Source organism: Gekko japonicus, unplaced genomic scaffold (genome assembly GCF_001447785.1).
Source record: "Gekko japonicus isolate JY-2015 unplaced genomic scaffold, Gekko_japonicus_V1.1 scaffold1053, whole genome shotgun sequence".
NCBI classification, from domain to species: Eukaryota; Metazoa; Chordata; class Lepidosauria; order Squamata; family Gekkonidae; genus Gekko; species Gekko japonicus.
In genome coordinates, this window is record NW_015177042.1 from 14,843 (window position 1) to 34,066 (window position 19,224).

Genomic DNA, 19,224 nt, shown 5'->3' on the forward strand with positions numbered 1-19,224 from the left:
TTCAAGACATAAATAAACATCAAAGCTAATCTTCTATTATATCACAAATGTGCATACAACCCCTTACCAGCTCTAAATTCACCTCCAAATTAACCCTCCACCTTTAACTTCAAATTATACAGTTTTTTCCACTTCTTCTCAAAAAATAAATCATCTTCTCCCTTCAATCTACAAGAAATCTTATCCATTTCGGCAACTTCAAAGAACTTCTGTATGACCTCCATTTTCCCCGGAATGTCTTCTTTCTTCCAATACTTAGCAAATAGAATCCTAGCAGCCGTTATACAATGCAACAACAAGTATTTTTCTATTCTCCCAAAACTCTCTGGGATCAAATTAAGAAGGTACAATTCTGGTTGAAATGGTATACTTACTCCCATAATATCTTGCAATAATTCACTACTCCCATAATTTCTTGCAATAATTCATTTATCATTTTCCAATTTTTTTTGTTTTGTTACATTTCCACCACATGTGGATATAGGTACCAATGTTCTGCCTCATTTCCAGCATATGTTTGAAGTTACCCCTGGAAATTTTGCCACTCTAGCTGGATACAGGTACCACCTCAAAACCACTTTATAAATATTTTCTTTAAAAGCAGTTGCTCTTGTAATTTTCATATTGGTGTCCCATATCCTCAACCAGCTATCCAATTCTATATTGTAACCCAAATCTTTACACCATGCTGCCATACTCTGTCTCACCACTTCTTCCTTCATTTTAGCTTCTAACAAAGTTCTGTACAGATTTTTTATAATTTGTTTCCTCGGACCAATCCAGATTTTGTCCACTTCAGAGGGTTTATCATAAAAACCTTGTTTATTATCTTCCCTATATCTTGCTTGTATCTGAAATATTTGTAACCAAGAGAGTTCCACGTTATTATCTTTCAAGCTTTCCGTTGATTTAAGTTCATTTCTACTATCCAACAAATCATCATAACAAATTTTCTTTTCATATTCATACAGAGTTGGCAACACAAAGGCTTCAATAGGTGACACCCACCTTGGTATCTTAGTGTAAAATTGTTTTTTAATATCTCTCCAAACCTTTACTAATGTTGCCCTTATATAGTGATTTTCAAAACTTTTTTTATTTTTATCATACCAAATCGTGGCATGCCAACCCATCGGGAGGTCATGTCCCTCCAACTTCAATAACCTACTATTTGCTAATGTTGCCCATTCTTGTATCCATACCATGGAAGCAGCTTTATAATATAACTGCCATTCCGGTAGGCCCAGCCCTCCTTTCTCTCGTCTTTCTTGTAGTAATTTCATTTTAAATCTGGGCTTCCGGGATTGCCAAATAAAGGCAGATACCAACTTCCCTAAATCTTTAAAAAAAATTGGATTTTTAGTAATAGGCAATGTCTGAAACAAAAACATGACTCTAGGAAGAATAGACATCTTAATTGTAGCCACCCTACCTAATAATGATATTTGGAGGCCTTCCCATCTCTCCAGATCTTTTTTAATTTCAATCAGCATTTTTCCATAGTTATTTTCAAATAAGGAACTGCATCTATTAGTCAGCCAGACCCCTAAGTACTTAATTTCTTTGGTAATCGTAAATCCTGATTTTCTAGAAAGTAATACTTCAATTTCATTTGTACAATTCTTCGTTAATATTTTAGATTTTGAAAAGTTTATCCTCAAGCCTGCTGCTTGGCCATATATTTGTATAGTATAAAGGAGTTGTTCAATTGAATCTACAGGATTCTCTAAAATGAAGACTAGGTCGTCAGCGTATGCCTGGACTTTAAATTGCTCACCTTTAACTATGTGGGTGACAGGAGAGGAGAGCGAGATATGCCCCCCTGAGCTCTTTGGAGAGGAGACAGGATTTTAAAATAAATTACACCTACTTTCACAGCAACACTATTGTCCTTGTGGCAACATGGGAAGGGTGTGTGTGTGTGTGTGTGTGTGTGTGTGTGAAGAGAAGACTTTCCATTTTGGGATCAGACTCTCCCATGTGGAGAATTCACCAATGAACAGTTCCTTCAGGCAGACAGCCTCACTGAGGGCTAGCAGCTTGGGAAGTGGAAGCTTTACCTTCCAAGGGACAAGCAAAGCTACATACACCCATCTCACCCCCAAATAGGGCTGCCAGGCCCCCCCCCCGGTGGAGGCAGGAGTCCCCTGCCACCTGTACACCCATCCCCCCCCCAAAAGGGGCGCCCAGGCCCCCCCCCCGGTGGAGGCAGGAGTCCCCTGCCACCTGACCCCCAGCTACCAATCAGCTGGCCGGCAGAGGGATTTACCAGTATCAAGAAGGCAACCTAGGCCTTATTGCCACTGCGTCACAGAAAGTGACATCACACCAGCGACTTCCAGGTGACGCTCTGGTATTTGGGCAAAAATTCAATGGTAGAAGCCAATTTTACCATAGAGTTTCTGCCCAAATACCAGAGCTTCACCCAGAAGTCACTGGCATGATGTTGTCCCTTCCTGTGCAATGCTTGCAACGTCGCCTAGGCCTTCTTCTTTCTACTGGTAAGACCCCCCCCCCCACATTCCCCCCCCCATTTCACCGGTTGCCACCCCCCCCGAAATGCATTTTCTTCCCCCCCCCCCGCTTGGAACATCTCTGGTGAACCTCCTAGGGTTGCCAACTTCTGGTTGGGAAATGCCTGAAGATTTGGGGACATGGAGGGGTTTGGGGAGGAGTGGAACCTCTGCAGGGTATAATACCCTGCAAAGTAGTTATTTTCTGCAGAACTGATATTTGTCACCTGGAGATCAGCTGTAATTCTGGGAGATCTCCAGGCCCCACTTGGAGGTTGTCAACCCTTTGTGAGCCACACCTTAAACCATCACAACTCTTTGCCTCACTGCTTTGGGGGCTCCCTTCTGCAAGCCCCCCCAAAAAACATGCTGCTGTTTCAGATGCAGCTCCCCTGCAAACAGCAGGCTCCTCCCCACCTCCTAGATGCATGTGGGGAGAGGTCTCTCTCTCCCGCTCCTGTTCCCTGGTTTTCCTGCCAACTGCTTTTCTCCTTCCAAGGCAGGAATTTCCCTCTCTCACAGGGATTCTTAAAGTTTTTTTGTGCCATGGTCCCCCCCTTTGGCAGTCTGGTGTAACCTATGGACCCCTTCTCAGGATAATGTTCTTAAATGCATCAAATAAAATGCAGAGGATTACAAAGGAAAACCAATAACATTGAAAAATAGTCATAAAAATATTAAAAAACCACATTTATGATACAGTAATATATGTGCCTCTTTATTAACTCACTAAATAACAATTTGAACTTGAGTGAACTTGGCTGGCATACCCTTAGCGCCCAACTGTGTTACAAAAGGCTGTGCAGCCTTACGGAGAGGTAAGAATTCTCATTTGAACTGTCCAGTTTTGCAGAACTTTAACAAAGAATGAAAAAGACTCGCTTCCTCCCACATGTTGATCAACAAAGAACTGGAGTTAGGGAATACTGGTAATCAACGTAGAAGTCGGAGTCACCTGGGTCAGAATGCTCAATTTCACTATTTCAGGGCTGAATGATGAGTAGGTGCTGAGTTGCCTCATAGCTGGCCAGCTACATCACATGAGTGTCTGTGGAAAGGAAGACTGGGATTGTGTGAGATCCAGTGGCAGATCTAATAACTACCCTAATTTCAGAGTAGTGAGGATCACAAACACTATTTCAAGATATCTGTAACAACTGTAATGCGATATGAAAAAAAGCCTGTGATTTCACTGGATGGCATAGTCACAGGTACTGCTAATACTACTGTGGCTTATTGACTACATTCATAACTGAAGGAAATGCTGAATTTCAGTTGAAGGTGAGAGAAAATAAAGATGTAATTCCCCCCCCCCCCCCCCTCCAAGTTCAGGGACCCACTGATATCTGCTATCCTTGACTTGTCTATTTCATCACAGGATTTGGAAAACAGATAAACTGTTCCCCAGTTTTGCAAATGTCAGAAGGAGTTAGCTTGGCAGGGAGGCTGAAGAAGGGCAACCAGTAAAAAGGCCCTTCTTAGCATAACTACTTTAAGAGCATTTCTTAGCCTTCAACACCTGGGCATTCAAAGAAGAGCCTCATCAGAACCCACTAGAGGAAATGTTTGCCTTGGTCTCGGCTGTCTAATAAATAGGAAGGCTGGATCTCTGCCTCAAGCTCTTGCTACACAGTGAGTATTTATTAAGCTCCTCCCCTGTGTAGATTCCTCAGTGGTTAAGGAGATATAGGCTCATTTTGAATCTCCTTCCACACTCAGAGCACATCCTTACTTTCTTCCCCATGAGATCTATTTGAGTTCTGTCCTCAGTTCAAACATTTCTATCATTTCTTCCCGGTTAGAGTCAGGATTCTGGGCAGATACAAGCACTTTACAAGAGTTTACATGGTTTCAACCCTTTCTATGTTCTCTGGTTGTCTTTTTCATGTGAAATAAGAGAAAAGCTCTTTTCACAGGCTAAGCAGTTATATGGTTTCTCCTTGTGTGGGTTCTTTGATGGTGTTGAAGACTTTCATTCAGACTGAATTTCCTTCCATACTCTGAGTATTCAGAAGGTTTCTCCCCTATCTGGATTCTTTAAAGCAGTATGAGATTACCAGTTTGACTAAATCTCTTTCTAGATTCTGAGCACGCCCCGTGTAAGTTCTTGCTTGAAAAGGTGGTAGCTCTTTCCACATTCTGAGTATTCAAAAGGTTTCTCCCATGTGGGTTCTTTGATGTTCTTGAAGATGACTGCTCTGATTGAATCTCTTTCCACACTCTGAACATTCAAATGGTTTCTCCCTTGTGTGGGTTATTTGATGCTTCTGCAGATGACCACTTTGACTGAATCTCTTTGCACACTCTGAGCATTCAAATTGTTTCTCCTTTGTGTGGGTTTGTAGGTGCCGTTGAAAATTGCCACTGTGACTGAATTGCTTTCCACACTGAGAGCATTCAAAAGGTTTCTCCCCTGTGTGGACTCGTAGGTGCTTTAGAAGACTACTTGTGTCACTGAATTGCTTTCCACACTCTGAGCACTCAAAAGGTTTCTCACCTGTGTGGGTTCTTTGATGCTTTTGAAGATTGCTATTCTGACAGAATCTCTTTCCACACTCTGAGCATTCAAACGGTTTCTCCCCTGTGTGGGTTCTTAGATGCTTTTGAAGACTACATTTGTGACTGAATCTCTTTCCACACTCTGAGCATTCAAACGGTTTCTCCCCTGTGTGGGTTCTTAGATGCCTTTGGAAATTGCTACTGTCACATAATCGCTTTCCACACTCTGAGCATTCAAAAGGCTTCTCACCTGTGTGGGTTCTTTGATGCTTTTGAAGATTGCTACTCTGACAAAATCTCTTTCCACACTCTGAGCATTTAAAAGGTTTCTCCCCTGTGTGGGTTGTTTGGTGCTGCTGAAGATTGCCACTGTGACTGAATCTCTTTCCACACTCTGAGCATTTAAAAGGTTTCTCCCCTGTGTGGGTTCTTAGATGCTTTTGAAGACTACATCTGTGACTGAATCTCTTTCCACACTCTGAGCATTCAAACGGTTTCTCCTTTGAGTGGGTTTTTAGATGCTGTTGAAAACTGCTACTGTCATATAATCGCTTTCCACATTCTGAGCATTCAAAAGGTTTCTCACCTGTGAGGGTTCTTTGATGCTTTTGAAGATTGCTACTCTGACGGAATCTCTTTCCACACTCTGAGCATTCAAAAGGCTTCTCCCCTGTGTGGATTGTTTGATGCAGTGCAAGATTGCCACTGTGACTGAATCTCTTTACACACTCTGAGCACTGAAAAGGTTTCTCCCCTGTGTGAGTTCTTAAATGCTTGTGAAGATGGCTGCTCCAATTGAATCTCTTTCCACATTCTGAGCATTCAAAAAGTTTATCCCCTGTATGGGTTGTTCGATGCTGTACAAGATTGTTACTGTTACTGAATTTCTTTCCACACACTGAGCATTCAAAAGGTTTCTCTCCTGTGTGAGTTCTTTGATGCTGTACAAGATTGTTACTCTTGCAGAATTTCTTTCCACACTCTGAGCATTCAAAACATTTTCCCCCTGTGTGGATTCTTTGGTGCACAAGGAGCTGTGATCTGTATTTAAAGTACCTTCCACATCGAAGGCATCTACATGCCTTCGTTATAATGTTCCTTGAGAAATGTAGGTTTCCCTGTCCTCCATCAGAGAATATCATTCCACTTTCTGAACAGATAAATGGCTTCTCTCTTGAATGAATGCTTTGGTGTTTAATAAGGTCTGATTTCTGTGAGAAACTCTTGCCAAAGTCTGAGCAACTATGTTTCTCTCCTGACTGTGTCTGTTGATCTTTAAGGAGCTGTGCTCTGCAAATGGAGCTCTTTCCAAACTCCAAGACTTGATGGGGGTTCTTTCCAGTCTGCATTTGCAAATGGACAATATATTGGGTTTCAACTGAGAAGGTCATTCCACACTCCCAAGCACTTGCACGTTTCCTCTACCATGTGAACTGCTTCACAGAAATCCCTCCCTTGGAATGGAATGGGTTAATCCCTCTTCTCGACTATGTGGCTGCCTTTCTGCCTTTTGGGTCTGCCTTGAGTGTTGAACTCTTCTCTTAAGTTTTCATTCTTGACTTCATCTGGTGATATGCAGTTCCTCGTCTTTCTCATTCCCCCAATCATCCCCTGTTGGTAATAAAAAGAGAGATCTTGTTAGCACCCACAGAAGAAAGTCTGATTTGCACTTGAAATTCTTTCCAAGCTCAAAGTGTTTCAGGGCCTTGTTCCTGCTGTACATTGAATTACACAATTATATGCATTACAGGTATAGGCACTCCTTATTCACGAGTGTTCATTTCCTTTGGCAGAACTTCTTTCCCCCAAAAAATGTTTGCTGCAGGGCAGGGAGATATTAGGACCACACCAAGTGAACCCCACCATGGTTTTTGGAAGGGATATCAGTTGTCGGGGGAGGGATCAAGGCATCTAGGTGATGACTGAAGATAATAATTGATTACCCTTTCGTCTCATTCAGCCTGACTGCTCTCTCTCTGTGCCAAAGAAGCTAAGAGTGTATGTGTGTGACAGAGAGAGAGATCATTCTTATACCTGAAAGAAATCCAAGGAAGTGGAAAAATTCTTCTGGAAGGATGGAAACATGGTCAGGAATCAAAGCCCACAATCCTATCCAGTTTAACTGGGAAGTATCAATACCAGATCACAGAGTGGACAGCCTTAATCCCATTCAGGGGGAACGCTGGGTTATAAAGGTTGGCAACTGAGAAATCAGGATCTGACCTTAATGCCATGGGACTCCCCCTCACTGGGGACCTCCGTTCTGGATCCCTGTATGTTAGCAATCAGGCCTCTACTCCTGCAGAAGGAGCAGTTTAGCAGCTAGAAAGAGAAAGACACATAAGAACACAAGAGAAGCCAATGTTGGATCAGGCCAATGCCACATCCAGTCCAACACTCTGTCACACAGTGGTTCACCAGTGGGGCCAGGGCACTAGAATCCCTTCCACTGTCGTCCCCCCCCCCAAGCACCAAGAATACAGAGCATCACTGCCCCAGTCCGAGAGTCCCTATCTATACCTTGTGGCTAACAGCCACTGATGGACCTCTGCTCCGTATGTTTATCCAATTCCCTCTTGAAGCCGTCTATGCTTATAGCCGCCACCACCTCCTGTGGCAGTGAATTCCATGTGTTAATCATCCTTTGGGTGAAGAAGTACTTCCTTTTATCAGTTCTAACCCAACTGCTCAGCAATTTCATTGAGTGCCCACGAGTTCTTGTATTGTGAGAAAGGGAGAAAAGTATCTCTTTCTCAACCTGCTCTATCCCATGCATAATCTTGTAAACCTCTTATCATGTCACCCCTCAGCCGTCATTTCTCCAAGCTAAAGAGCCCCAAGGTCTTTAACCTTTCTTCATAGGGAAAGCGTTCCAACTCTTTTATCATTCTAGTTGCCCTTTTCTGCTCTTTTTCCAATGCTATAATATCCTTTTTGAGGTGTCGTGACCAGAACTGTACACAGTATTCCAAATGAGGGCACACCATCAATTTATACAGGGGCTTATGATACTGGCTGATTTGTTCTCAGTTCCCTTCCTAATAATCCCCAGCATAGCGTTGGCCTTTTTTATTGCCGTCGCACACTGTCTTGACATTTTCAGTGAGTTACCTACTACAACTCCAAGATCTTTCTCTTGGTCACTCTCCTCCACTTCAGACCCCATCAATGTACATCACTTTGCACTTGGCCACATTGAACCCCATTTGCCACGCTGACGCCCACTCACCCATCCTTGACAGATCCCTTTGGAGTGCCCCACAATCCTCCCTGGTTCTCTACACCCTGTACAATTTAGTGTCATCCGCAAATGTAGCCACTTCACTGCTTACTCCCAATTCCAAATCATTAATTAACAAGTTAAAAAGCTTCGGACCGTGTACTGATCCCTATGGTACCCCACTGCTTACCACCCTCCACTGAGAAAGTTTCCCATTTATACTCACTCTGTTTCCTATTAATTAGCCAGTTTTTGATCCACAAGAGGACTTGTCCTTTTATCCCATGACTATTGAGCTTACTTAGGAGCCTTTGATGAGGAACTTTATCAAAAGCTTTCTGGAAGTCAAGGTAAATAACATCTATTGGGTCCCCCTTGTCCACATGTTTGTTCACCCCCTCAAAGAACACTAACAGGTTAGTGAGACAAGATCTTCCCTTACAGAACCCATGCTGAGACTTCCTCAATAGTTTCTATTCATCAATGTGCCTACTAATTCTCTCAATAACGGTTTCTACCTACTTACCCAGTATTGACGTCAGACTGACTGACTGGCACGTAATTTCCTAGATCTCCTCTGCAACCCTTTTTAAAGATGGGGGTGACATTAGCTACCTTCCAGTCCTCAGGAATGGAGGCGGATTTTAATGAAATATTACATATTTTTGACAGGGGATTCACAAGTTCTCATTTGAGTTCTTTCAGAATTATTGGATGTACGCCATCCAGACCTGGTGGTTTATGTATGCCATCCAGGCCTGGTGACCCTTCACATGCTATCACCTTAAAAATCATAACTAATATACTGCATGGCCTAGAAATGAAAACAAAATGGAAACATTTTGAGCCCATCCGCGGGGAGGGTGGGGTACAAATACAAAAATAAATAAAAATAAATAAATAAAACACAGTGACACAAAAATGGACACCAGCCAGGTCAGTGCCTGGGAAAATATTTATGGGAGGTGAGTTAGGAGGGGCTGATTAACTACCTCTTCCCTACCCTGAGGTGATACATAATTAAGGATAATAGGTCTCTCAAGAAACTACTAACTTCATCATATGCTCAGACTCTCTACCCCTGACTTGGCAGCAACAGCAACAATTACACATTAATATAGACCACATATAGAACTAATATAAAATTTCTCCAAGTGACTCTGTGAATCGTTTTGGACCATGCTACCCTGTTGCGGAAAGGCGGGAGCCTTCCTGACCTCCTCAGGCAGGCCGTTCCACAATATGGGGGCCTCAAAGGAGAAGGCACGTGGATGGGCAGTGGTTGATTCTGCCCACTTGCAGGGTGAGACCTGCAGAAGTCCCTGCTCAGATAAGCCAAACTGTCATGGCAGAGCCTCGAAGGAGAGACTGTCTTGCAGGTATGAGGCTCCAAGGCCATGAAGGGCTTTGTATATGACAGCTGCTCCTTTAAACTGAGCCTGGTAACTGATAGGCAGCCAGTGGAGTGACTGCAGAAGGGGAATAAGATGCATGCTCTACCTAGTTGCTGGCAATAGCCAAGTTCTGGCATTCTACACCAACTGGAGTTCCAGAATTGATTTTGAGGGGAGACCCATGTACAGTGCATTACAGTAGTCTAATCTTGATGCCACCATGCGATGGATCCAAGTGGCCAGATACACCCTATCAAGATAAGACTAGGTTGAGTTGGAAGGAAGCCTTTTTTGCAATTGCATTAACTTGCTTCTCCAGCAATCCTTTAAGGGTCAGCTGAACTCCATGGAGAGCGGGGATCAGAAGGTCCTTCAAGACCTCCACCTTCCCAACTGGCATGACCCTTGTGTTTCCAGGATTTCATTTCAATTTGTTCTCTTTTCGCCTTTTAACCATAGCAGCCAAGCAGCGATTCAGGACTTCTACTGCACCCCTCACCAGGACACTTGGATTAGGATATAGATAGCTGTATATCACATGCATATGGATGACAGCCAAGCCCCAAACTACAAATGATTTGGCCTAAGAACTTTACATAAAGATGGGGGGGGGGGGATTGTGCCCTGTGCATCCCAAACCAATAACAGATCACCAGTGGCCATTTTTTGGGTCTGGTCCACGAGGAAGGATTTGACTCACTCCAACCCACAGGCCCTGATGCCCAATTCTGCCCCCGGGCGCTTCAACAAGAGGGCAGGGTCTGGTGTGCCAAGGGCAGCAGAGAAAGCCAGAAGGAGCCACAAGGAGGCCGGAGCTTTATCTACTTTTAGAGGGCGGTCGTTGTCAACTAAAGGCAAGCAGAGGCGTCTCCCTCCCAGCGGCCGGTCTGAAAACAGCCTGCAAAGGGTCCAGATGAGAGGAGTGATCCAAGAAGTCCTGGAGGTGATCTGTCCCTCTCTCGATCACTTGGCCTCGGAAGGGCAGAGGGGAGACCGGGCGATCATTGGCTCCACTATTTCTCTGTAGAGACATTTTAAAACTATTTAATACGAACTTCGCATCAAAAAAAGCACTCGACAGCCGCATTTCTCTCTCCCAGGATTGAAAAGCGCCTCCGCCTCCCATGACTTACTTGTGAGTAAACCTTCCCGGGCTGCAAGGCTTTTTTCCTCCTGTTGCAGATGTCTGCAGTCCTCCTGGGTCTCTTTGGTCATTCAGTAGCAAACCCTTCCCCCGCCCCCAAGGAAAAGACCTTTTCCCCACCGCGCCTTGCTCGGCCCCTCTAGGAAGCTGCTCGCTCACTTTAACCCTTTCAGTGCTGCAGACGAATGGATGAGAAAAGCTCTCTCCGGTCCTCTCCACGAGGCGCCGCGTCCAGACCGAGGACTTCAGCCAGGCTGCCCTCAGCAGCAGCGACACTCTAATGCAGGTCGGCGGGACTGCTCGCGAGTAACGCTGCACGGGGGATCCCAGGCTGTTCAGAGTCTCATCAAAGGGGGCGGCTGAGCGGGGAGAGGAGAGGAGGAGATGGAGGCAGACTCCAGCCCGCTCCCCTCCCGTCGGCCATCCAAAGCAGGGCTCCCCGCAAGCCTGTTCCGTGGGGCTTCCTCTCAGGAAAGCGGTTTTAGGATTGCTTGGAAACGTCTGTTCCTGTAACGTCTGCCTTGTTTGTCAGAACCGGATGCCAGCGAGCAGGTGTCCCCCCCCCCGGAGGGAATGAGGGGTAGGGTTGCCAGCTCCAGGACGGGAAACTCATGGAGATTTGGGGATGGAGCCTCCCGGAGATTTCATGTTGGCGACCTGTCCTGATACGTTCTTGACCTGGATGTCCCTGGCTAGTCTGATCTCGTCAGATCTCAGAAGCTAAGCAGGTCGGCCCTAGTTAGTACTTGGATGGGAGACCCCCAAGGAAGTCCAGGGTTGCTATGGAGAGAGGGGACCCACAGCAAAAAAACCCCAACAAAACCACCCTTCATCTCTTGTCTGGAAAACCCCTGTGGAACGAGTGGCTGCAGGGTATGTTTTCAAGCATTTCTGAAATCTTTTACAAACATATCCTGACCTTGTTGTTAATACTGATAAACTGCATAGCAATTTTTCAATGAGTGGAGGGGAGGGGGGGGGGTTGATAGCTGAGGAGAGGGCTGAGGCAGGGAAATGGCCCTGATGTGGGTGGGACCTGCAAAAGGGTGCATTTCCTTGCCCATAGAGTGAACAAAGGTGCTTTCCCACAAGATTCCAAAATCAAATTTGGGAAACTTTACAACCAAATGGGGGGGGGGGGGGGGGGGGGGAGTATGGGGTGGATGGTCTGTAAATCCATCTTTTTGGAAGCAGCCTCAGAGCGGCAAGATTCAAGTCCAGTAGGACCTTAGAGACCAACAAGAATCCTGGACTCAAATCTGGCTATTCGGCTGATGACCAGCAGGGTGACCCTCTGGAAACAGCCTAAGAAAAGTTTCCTGTACCAATACTGATTTCTCCGCGCCTACTACCTCTCTGCATATCAGTCAGCCTAGCCTGCAGCGGGAGAGGGAAGGCCCAGAGCCTGACGGAGGGCACTGCTGATTTCTTTGCAGGCCCCAAAGTGAGAGAGCTGAAGCATCAAGAGCAGCAGGAGCCTCCAAAGAACACAGAGAGGAAGAGGCAGCCCTGCACTTGTGCAAGTGAACATTCTGGTCTTGCTGTTGTCTTTGTGTTCCCTGGTTCTGTTTACTAGGACTTGCCTTAGTTCAGAGTGAACTTTCTGAAGGACCCGGGGGGGGGGGGGGTGTCTGCTTGAGGCCAGTTCTACCCTACCCAAACCACAAAGCCCTCTCCATACATCCAACACTTTTCCCTGACAGCTACATGGCTCTAAATGGGTTGCCAAGGGTCCAGGAGAAACTCCTGACTGCTTGGCTTTTGTGCTTCTAACAAGAGATTTGATCTGCAAAGATCGGTAGAAGAATCGGTTCCTGGCCCGGAGGGAAACCTGATCCCTTCCTGCCCCTTGCTGGAAATCCAGGCCCAGATCTAGAGCAGGCAATCCTTAGGGGGGCAAAGAAGGGGCCAGCCGGTTGGAGTAAGCAGTGTCTGGTGTACAAAAAAGACCATGAAGGAGGCACCAAGAGGAAAGGCCACCTGGACAAGATAGTGAGGTCAGCATCTTCTTCCTGACAATTCCTTGTCTGCCTCATACCTTAAATAAACCTTTGTTGGGCTGAAAGGTACCACTGGACTCTAAATTTGTTCTAACTCGCCATCTCTTTACCTCAGCTAGTGATGTAGAAAGGTTCTCTCTCTGCTCTTCACTATCAAGTATGTTCATACCCGACTAAAGCTCTCTCTACACTTTGATCAGTTTGTGCACCTCTGTTGCACAACATGACCTCCTCTTCCCTGGCCCTGCTCTGCAGGTGGGACTGACAGACCACCTTGCAGGGCTTCCCAGTCTGGGGAAGCCTCTCTACCACTCTTTACCTGCCCGGGCATCTCCCAGTCTGGCTGCTTGAGCCCCAGTCCACCAGCTCACCTGCAAGCGGGATCCCAAAAGCAGGGCGTTGGGAGTACTTCGGTATTTCTTCCCTCATTTCATTATGCTCCATAGGAACTGTATCTCATTCCTTTACTAGGTTCTTGTGCATGCTGGCAGAGTTTAAATAAGCAAGGAAGTGGAGTAGGTTTATTAAAGAACAAACTGTTACAGAACATACAGAGAGAAAGCCTAAACTAACCAGTCTAGCTGCTGTGAGAGGAACAATGAGCAACAGGAAGTTTCTAGAACAGCCAATCAGGAGACCGCAAGGACACAACTTCAAAAAGTGGGCAGCCCCTAGTCTAGCTATGCTATCTACAAGTCCTTCAGCTGTCCCCTTTTAGGGTGATCTTCAGATCTTCTTCATAAGGCTGCACTATAGACCTTGCATATTCCAACAGTGCACACAGAGAAAAAAGGGACTGCTTCAAAGGCTTCTTTTTCAAATTAAGGAAAGGATTAAGTGTGCATTTAATACCCCAACTGGGCCAAGGAGGTCTGCTCTGTAATCCCAGATGTGTAAAGTCTACCTGTGGTTGCTGGGTGAGGCTGGCTAGGCACTCTGTTCATGCTGAGACGCATTGTCAGCCAATGGAAAGTCAGGCAGAAAACGAAAAGGAGTAAAAAAAAAATTGCTTAGTGAGGTCAGGGAACATTCAGCCAATGTTTTCAAAAGACTCAGCTATCCAGACATGTGGTGTCATTCGTTGGGGTGTGGGGTGCAGGGGTGCATGCGATGCAAAGACGACAGGACACAAGTCTGCAGGAAGCTGATCTGAATGAATGCTCTCACTCACCAGCTGTATTTATTGAAAATCCGTCTCCTCCTTTCCCCCTCCCTTCCCTTCATACATTACAGCATCCTTAAGGAATGTGTGTGTGTGTGTGTGTGTGTACAGGCAAGTTCTCTGTTATCAGTTCCTCCCCCTCCTCAAGGTTAAACCGACTGCGTCAGTGAGCAGTAAACAGATTCCATCTCGGGCTCTCATTACGTATAAGTATTTCAGTTCCCAATTTCCAGGCAGGAGAATCCATCTGCTCTGCTTTCCTACACAGACAATAGTTATGAATACTCTAAGGCATGAATGTCTCAGCAGCCCCAAAATGGCAGCCAACGTCTTACCTGAGCAACATTCATTAATATTTGGAAACTGCCAGTTATCGTATTGCCAATGGCATCCATTCGCTATTAATTTATCAAAGCCTAGGTCATTTCCATCGTGGTTCTGGCTTTGTGGATTGGGCTTCCTGAAGACATTATGAAGGGGGAGGCAATGTTATTTTGGCACACAACCCACTGAAGACGTATCATTTTCAAGGGTCCAGGCCTTTTCTGACTCTGTGGGCTGGGTTCCCTAAAGAGGTGAGGGGGGGGGCTCCTTGGAGATCTTCAGGAGGCCCTGCAAGGCCTTTTGGGGTGGTCTGAATGGTAGGCATCTTTTAAGTAGGACAGGGGAGAGATGGGGGGGGGGGGTTTTCGCTATTTTATTTTCAGTTTTAACTGGAAATGTTTTTAACTATTATTGTAAGCCGCCTTGAACCACAAGGAAAAGTGGGGTACAGATGTTCTAATAAAATAAATAAAATAGATTTCTGTGCCTATCAAACATATTTCTTCTGAGAAGGCCACTTCTCCACAAAAGAATCCTGACAACTATCTTAACTCACTCACATCATGAAGGCAAGCAAACTGGGTTGGGTTCACACAGGAGGATCAGTCATGGCGCAAAGTGCCCATCTCAAGCATCTGCAAGAGGATTTCTGTCTTACAGCTTTATAAACAATTTTTAAAAAGACATGCTGCACCAACAAACCACAGGAAAATACCACACAAATAGAAATAAAAATCTTTTAGTGAGCTATAACCCTTCTTTAGCTAAGCTTTGTTTTCTCTAATTAATTAAACCCCTGCTTACGTAAGGCTTGCCAACTGCCTGGAGGAAAATAGTGTGCTGTCCCTTTAACAAGAATGTTACTCATCTCTTCAAATGCCCACTTCCACACACTAAGCCTCTTGGAAACAGGTATGATTTTTTCCCTTGCAGATCTGTTAGCAATCCTAACAGATTTCTTTCCAAAGCAGTGAGATGAAAAGAGAATTTTCTCAATCTGCAAAATGAAAGCACAACCTCAAGGAAGGAATCGGGGGTGGGGGGATGACATTACTCCAGGACATTTGTGGCTCATGGAGCCCAGGGGAGGGGTTCAGAGCAGGTGGAGGGAACCTTACTTCGGCCCCAGTCACACGGGCCGGATATCGCGGGGGGGGGTGGGAGGCGTGGCTGTTTGCCCCGCAGCGAAATAACGTGCTACTGCGCGATCAGGTGTCCTCTCGCAGTCCCGTCGTTAGGGGGGAGGTGCCGATCACACGATGCGCCAAAGAAGCGGCACGGCAAACGGGGTTGTGTTGGGGTTTTTTAACCTGAAGTATGCGCATGCCCCGTTGGGTGCTTGTGCGCATCCCTGGAGACCTTGGGGGGGGGGAAATCTTTTCGCAATGGGGCATGGGCGGGCGCCGGATGCCACCGGAAACGCGATCAGACGCCCGCCCTTGCCCCGCAGTTTTCGGAAACTAGTACCTCCGAGGTACTAGTTTTTAACCGCGCATCTTCGGAGGGAAGCCTCGGGTTCACCACGGGAGCTCTACGCTTCCCAGATATGGCGGTGAGATCGCGCCCGGAAAATCAGCCTATCTTCCGTCACAGTAGCATGGCTACTGCTCCGTGTGACCGCAGCCTTCCTCCTCCTGTTTCTCTCCAGGAGAAACTAGAATTGGGTGGCAAGGACAACTAGGATTGAGGAATTTCTCTCCCACAACATTCACCTGCCAGCTCCAAGGATACTTTCTCATTTCCACAATACTGGATGGTTTTTTTGGGGGGGGGTCTTGACCCCCTTTGAACTTACTGAGTTGTTGGGTTTGGGGGACACACCACCTTTTCCTTTCAACCCAAATTAATCCTACTGCCAGAACTTTTTGGGCTTCAAAGTAGTGAGACCCCAAAAAGCTCACAAGAGGCTGGACTGGGGGAGGAAGTAGGGTTCAGAAAGGCCTCTCTACAACTCCTCGCTGGATAAAAATGTTTGTAAATTTAGGGTGCAGGCTGTTCACAGTATGTTTACGCCAGTAGCAGAGATGCTGTAGGTATCTGCTATCCTTCACTTGTCTATTTCTTGTCAGCATTTGGAAAATAGATCTATTTTGAATGTTTTGCAGATGTCAGAAAGAGCTAGCTTGGCAAATATACTGAACTAGGGCAACCACCTTTGCATAACTACTTTTGGAGCATTTCTGAGCCTCCAACGCCTGGGCATTCAAAGAAAAGCCTCAGCAAAACCAACTATAGGAAAGGTTCACCTTTCTGTGGATTATCTGAGCCTCAAGCTCTTGCTACACAGTATTTATAAGGTTCCTCCCCTGTGCGGATTCCTTGATGGTTAAGGAGATACAGTCTGGTCTTGACTCTCCTTCCACCCTAAGAACCTTTCTTTCTTCTCTGTGCGGTCTATTTCAGTGTTATCCTCAGTCCAACTATTTCTATCATTTCTTTGAGGTTAGGGTCAGGATTCTGGGGAAATACAAGGTCTTTAGAAGTGTTTACGTGGTTTCAACCCTTTCTATGCTCTGTGGTTGTCTTTTAGGTGTGAAATAAGAGAAAAGCTCTTTTCACAAGCTAAGCAGTTACATGGTTTCTCCTTGTGTGTGTTCTTTCAAGCTGTTGAAGATAGCCAGGATGACAGAATCTCTTCTCAGAATCTGAGGATTTAGAAGGATTCTCGCCATGTGAGTTCGTAGATGGTTTCGAAGATCACAGCTCTGAATGAATCTCTTTTCACACTCTAAGCATTCAAAAGATTTTTTTTCTTGGTGTGGGTTCTTAGATGCTGTTGAAGAGTGATGCTCCAGTTGAAGGTCTTTCTATACTCTGAACATTCAAAAGATTCTCCTCTGCGTGTGGGTTCTTTGATGCTGTTGAAGATTGTCACTCCGATTGAATCTCTTTCCACACTCTGAGCATTCAAAAGGTTTCTCCCCTGTGTGGGTTCTTTGATGCTGTTGAAGACTGCCACTCTGACTGAATCTCTTTCCACACTCTGAACACTCAAAAGGTTTCTCCCCTGTGTGGGTTCTTTGATGCAGTTGAAGAGTGCCATTCTGACTGAATTTCTTTCCACATTCTGAGCACTCAAAAGGTTTCTCCCCTGTGTGAGTTCTTAAATGCTTTTGAAGATCACCACTCTGACTGAATCTCTTTCCACACACTGAGCACTTAAAAGGTTTCTCCCCTGTGTGAATTCTTAAATGCTTATGAAGATGGCTGCTCTGACTGAATCTCTTTCCACATTCTGAACATTCAAAAGGTTTCTCCTCCGTATAGGTTTTTTGATGCAGTAGGAGATCACCACTCAAAATAAATCTCTTTCCACGCTCAGAGCATTCAAAAGGTTTCTCCCCTGTGTGAGTTCTTAAATGCCTGTGAAGATGGCCACTCCGACTGAATCTCTTTCCACATTCTGAGCATTCAAAAGGCTTCTCCCCTGTGTGTGTTCTTTGATGCTGTTGAAGATTGACAGACCCACTGAATCTCTTTCCACATTCTGAGCATTCAAACGGTTTCTCCCCTGAGTGGGTTCTTAGATGCCGTTGAAAACTGCTACTGTCACTCACTCGCTTTCCACATTCTGAGCATTCAAACGGTTTCTCCCCTGAGTGGGTTCTTAGATGCCGTTGAAAACTGCTACTGTCACTCACTCGCTTTCCACATTCTGAGCATTCAAACGGTTTCTCCCCTGAGTGGGTTCTTAGATGCCGTTGAAAACTGCTACTGTCACTCACTCGCTTTCCACATTCTGAGCATTCAAAAGGTTTCTCCCCTGTGTGGGTTCTTTGATGCACCAGGAGATGGCTACTCTGACTGAACCTCTTTCCGCACTCTGAGCATTCAAAAGGTTTCTCCCCTGTGTGAGTTGTTTGATGCTGTTGAAGATTGCCACTGTGACTGAATCTCTTTCCACACTCTGAGCACTCAAAAGGTTTCTCCCCTGTGTGAGTTCTTAAATGCTTATTAAGATGACTGCTCCGAATGAATCTCTTCCCACACTCGGAGCATTCAAACAGTTTCTCCCCTGTATGTATTCTTTGGTGCACAAGGAGCTGTGATTTGTATTTAAAGTAACTCCCACACCAAAAGCATTTACATGCCTTCATTATAAAGTTTCTTGGGAAATGCAGATTTCCCTGTCTTTCATCAAAGAATGTCATTTCACTCTCTGAACAGATCAATGGCGTCTCTCCTGAATAAAAACTTTGGTGTTTAATAAGCTCTGATTTCTCTGAAAAACTCATGCTATAATATTGCTCTCCTGTATATGTCTGTTGATGTTTAAGGAGCTCTGCTCTACAAAGCAAGCTCTTTCCACACTCCAAGCCTTGATGGATCTTCTTTCCATCCTGCATTTGGAAATGGAAATTATATTGGGTTTCATCTGAGAAGATCATTCCACACTCCAAGCACGTGTACACTTCCTTCACCATGTGAATTGCTTCACGGAAATCTCTCCCTTGGAAAGGATTGGGTTGATCCCTCTTCTCGACTACGTGGCTTCCTTTCTGCCTCTTGGGTCTACCTTGAGTTCCCAAGTTTCCCCTCAAGTCTTCATTCTTGACTTCATCTGGTGATAGATGATGCAGTTCCTCATCCTCCTTGTTTCTCTGATCATCTTCTGTTGGAATAAAGAGAGAGATCGTGTTAACACCTGCACAAAGTCTTATTTGCACCTGAAATTCCATCCACGCTCAAAGCATTTCAGGGCCTTGTACACAGGACCACCCCCCCATGGTTTTTGGAAGGGATATCAATGGGGGGGATTAAGACACCTAGGTGACAACTGAAGAGAATCGGTGATTACCCTTTTGCCTCATTCAGCCTGAAGGGAAGATCTTGTCTCACTAACCTGTTAGTGTTCTTTGAGGGGGTGAACAAACATGTGGACAAGGGGATCCAATAGATATTGTTTACCATGACTTCCAGAAAGCTTTTGATAAAGTTCCTCATCAAAGGCTCCTAAGTAAGCTCAAA

General features: G+C 45.4%; 1 protein-coding gene and 1 pseudogene across 1 annotated transcript; both read right to left on the reverse strand.

Moving 5' to 3' along the window:
• Positions 1–4,416: 4,416 nt before the first annotated feature.
• LOC107124573 lies at positions 4,417–14,327 on the reverse strand (annotated as a pseudogene).
• Positions 14,328–17,078: 2,751 nt separating this feature from the next.
• LOC107124574 (gastrula zinc finger protein XlCGF57.1-like) lies at positions 17,079–18,680 on the reverse strand. Its single transcript, XM_015428061.1, has one exon. It carries the CDS (start codon positions 18,678–18,680, stop codon positions 17,079–17,081), a length of 1,602 nt encoding a protein of 533 aa, XP_015283547.1.
• Positions 18,681–19,224: the final 544 nt, after the last annotated feature.

What these genes read in the sequence shown, in the direction of transcription:
- LOC107124574 (XM_015428061.1), bottom strand. Translation starts at nt 18,680, where the DNA reads ATGGTGAAGGAAGTGTACACGTGCTTGGAGTGTGGAATGATCTTCTCA.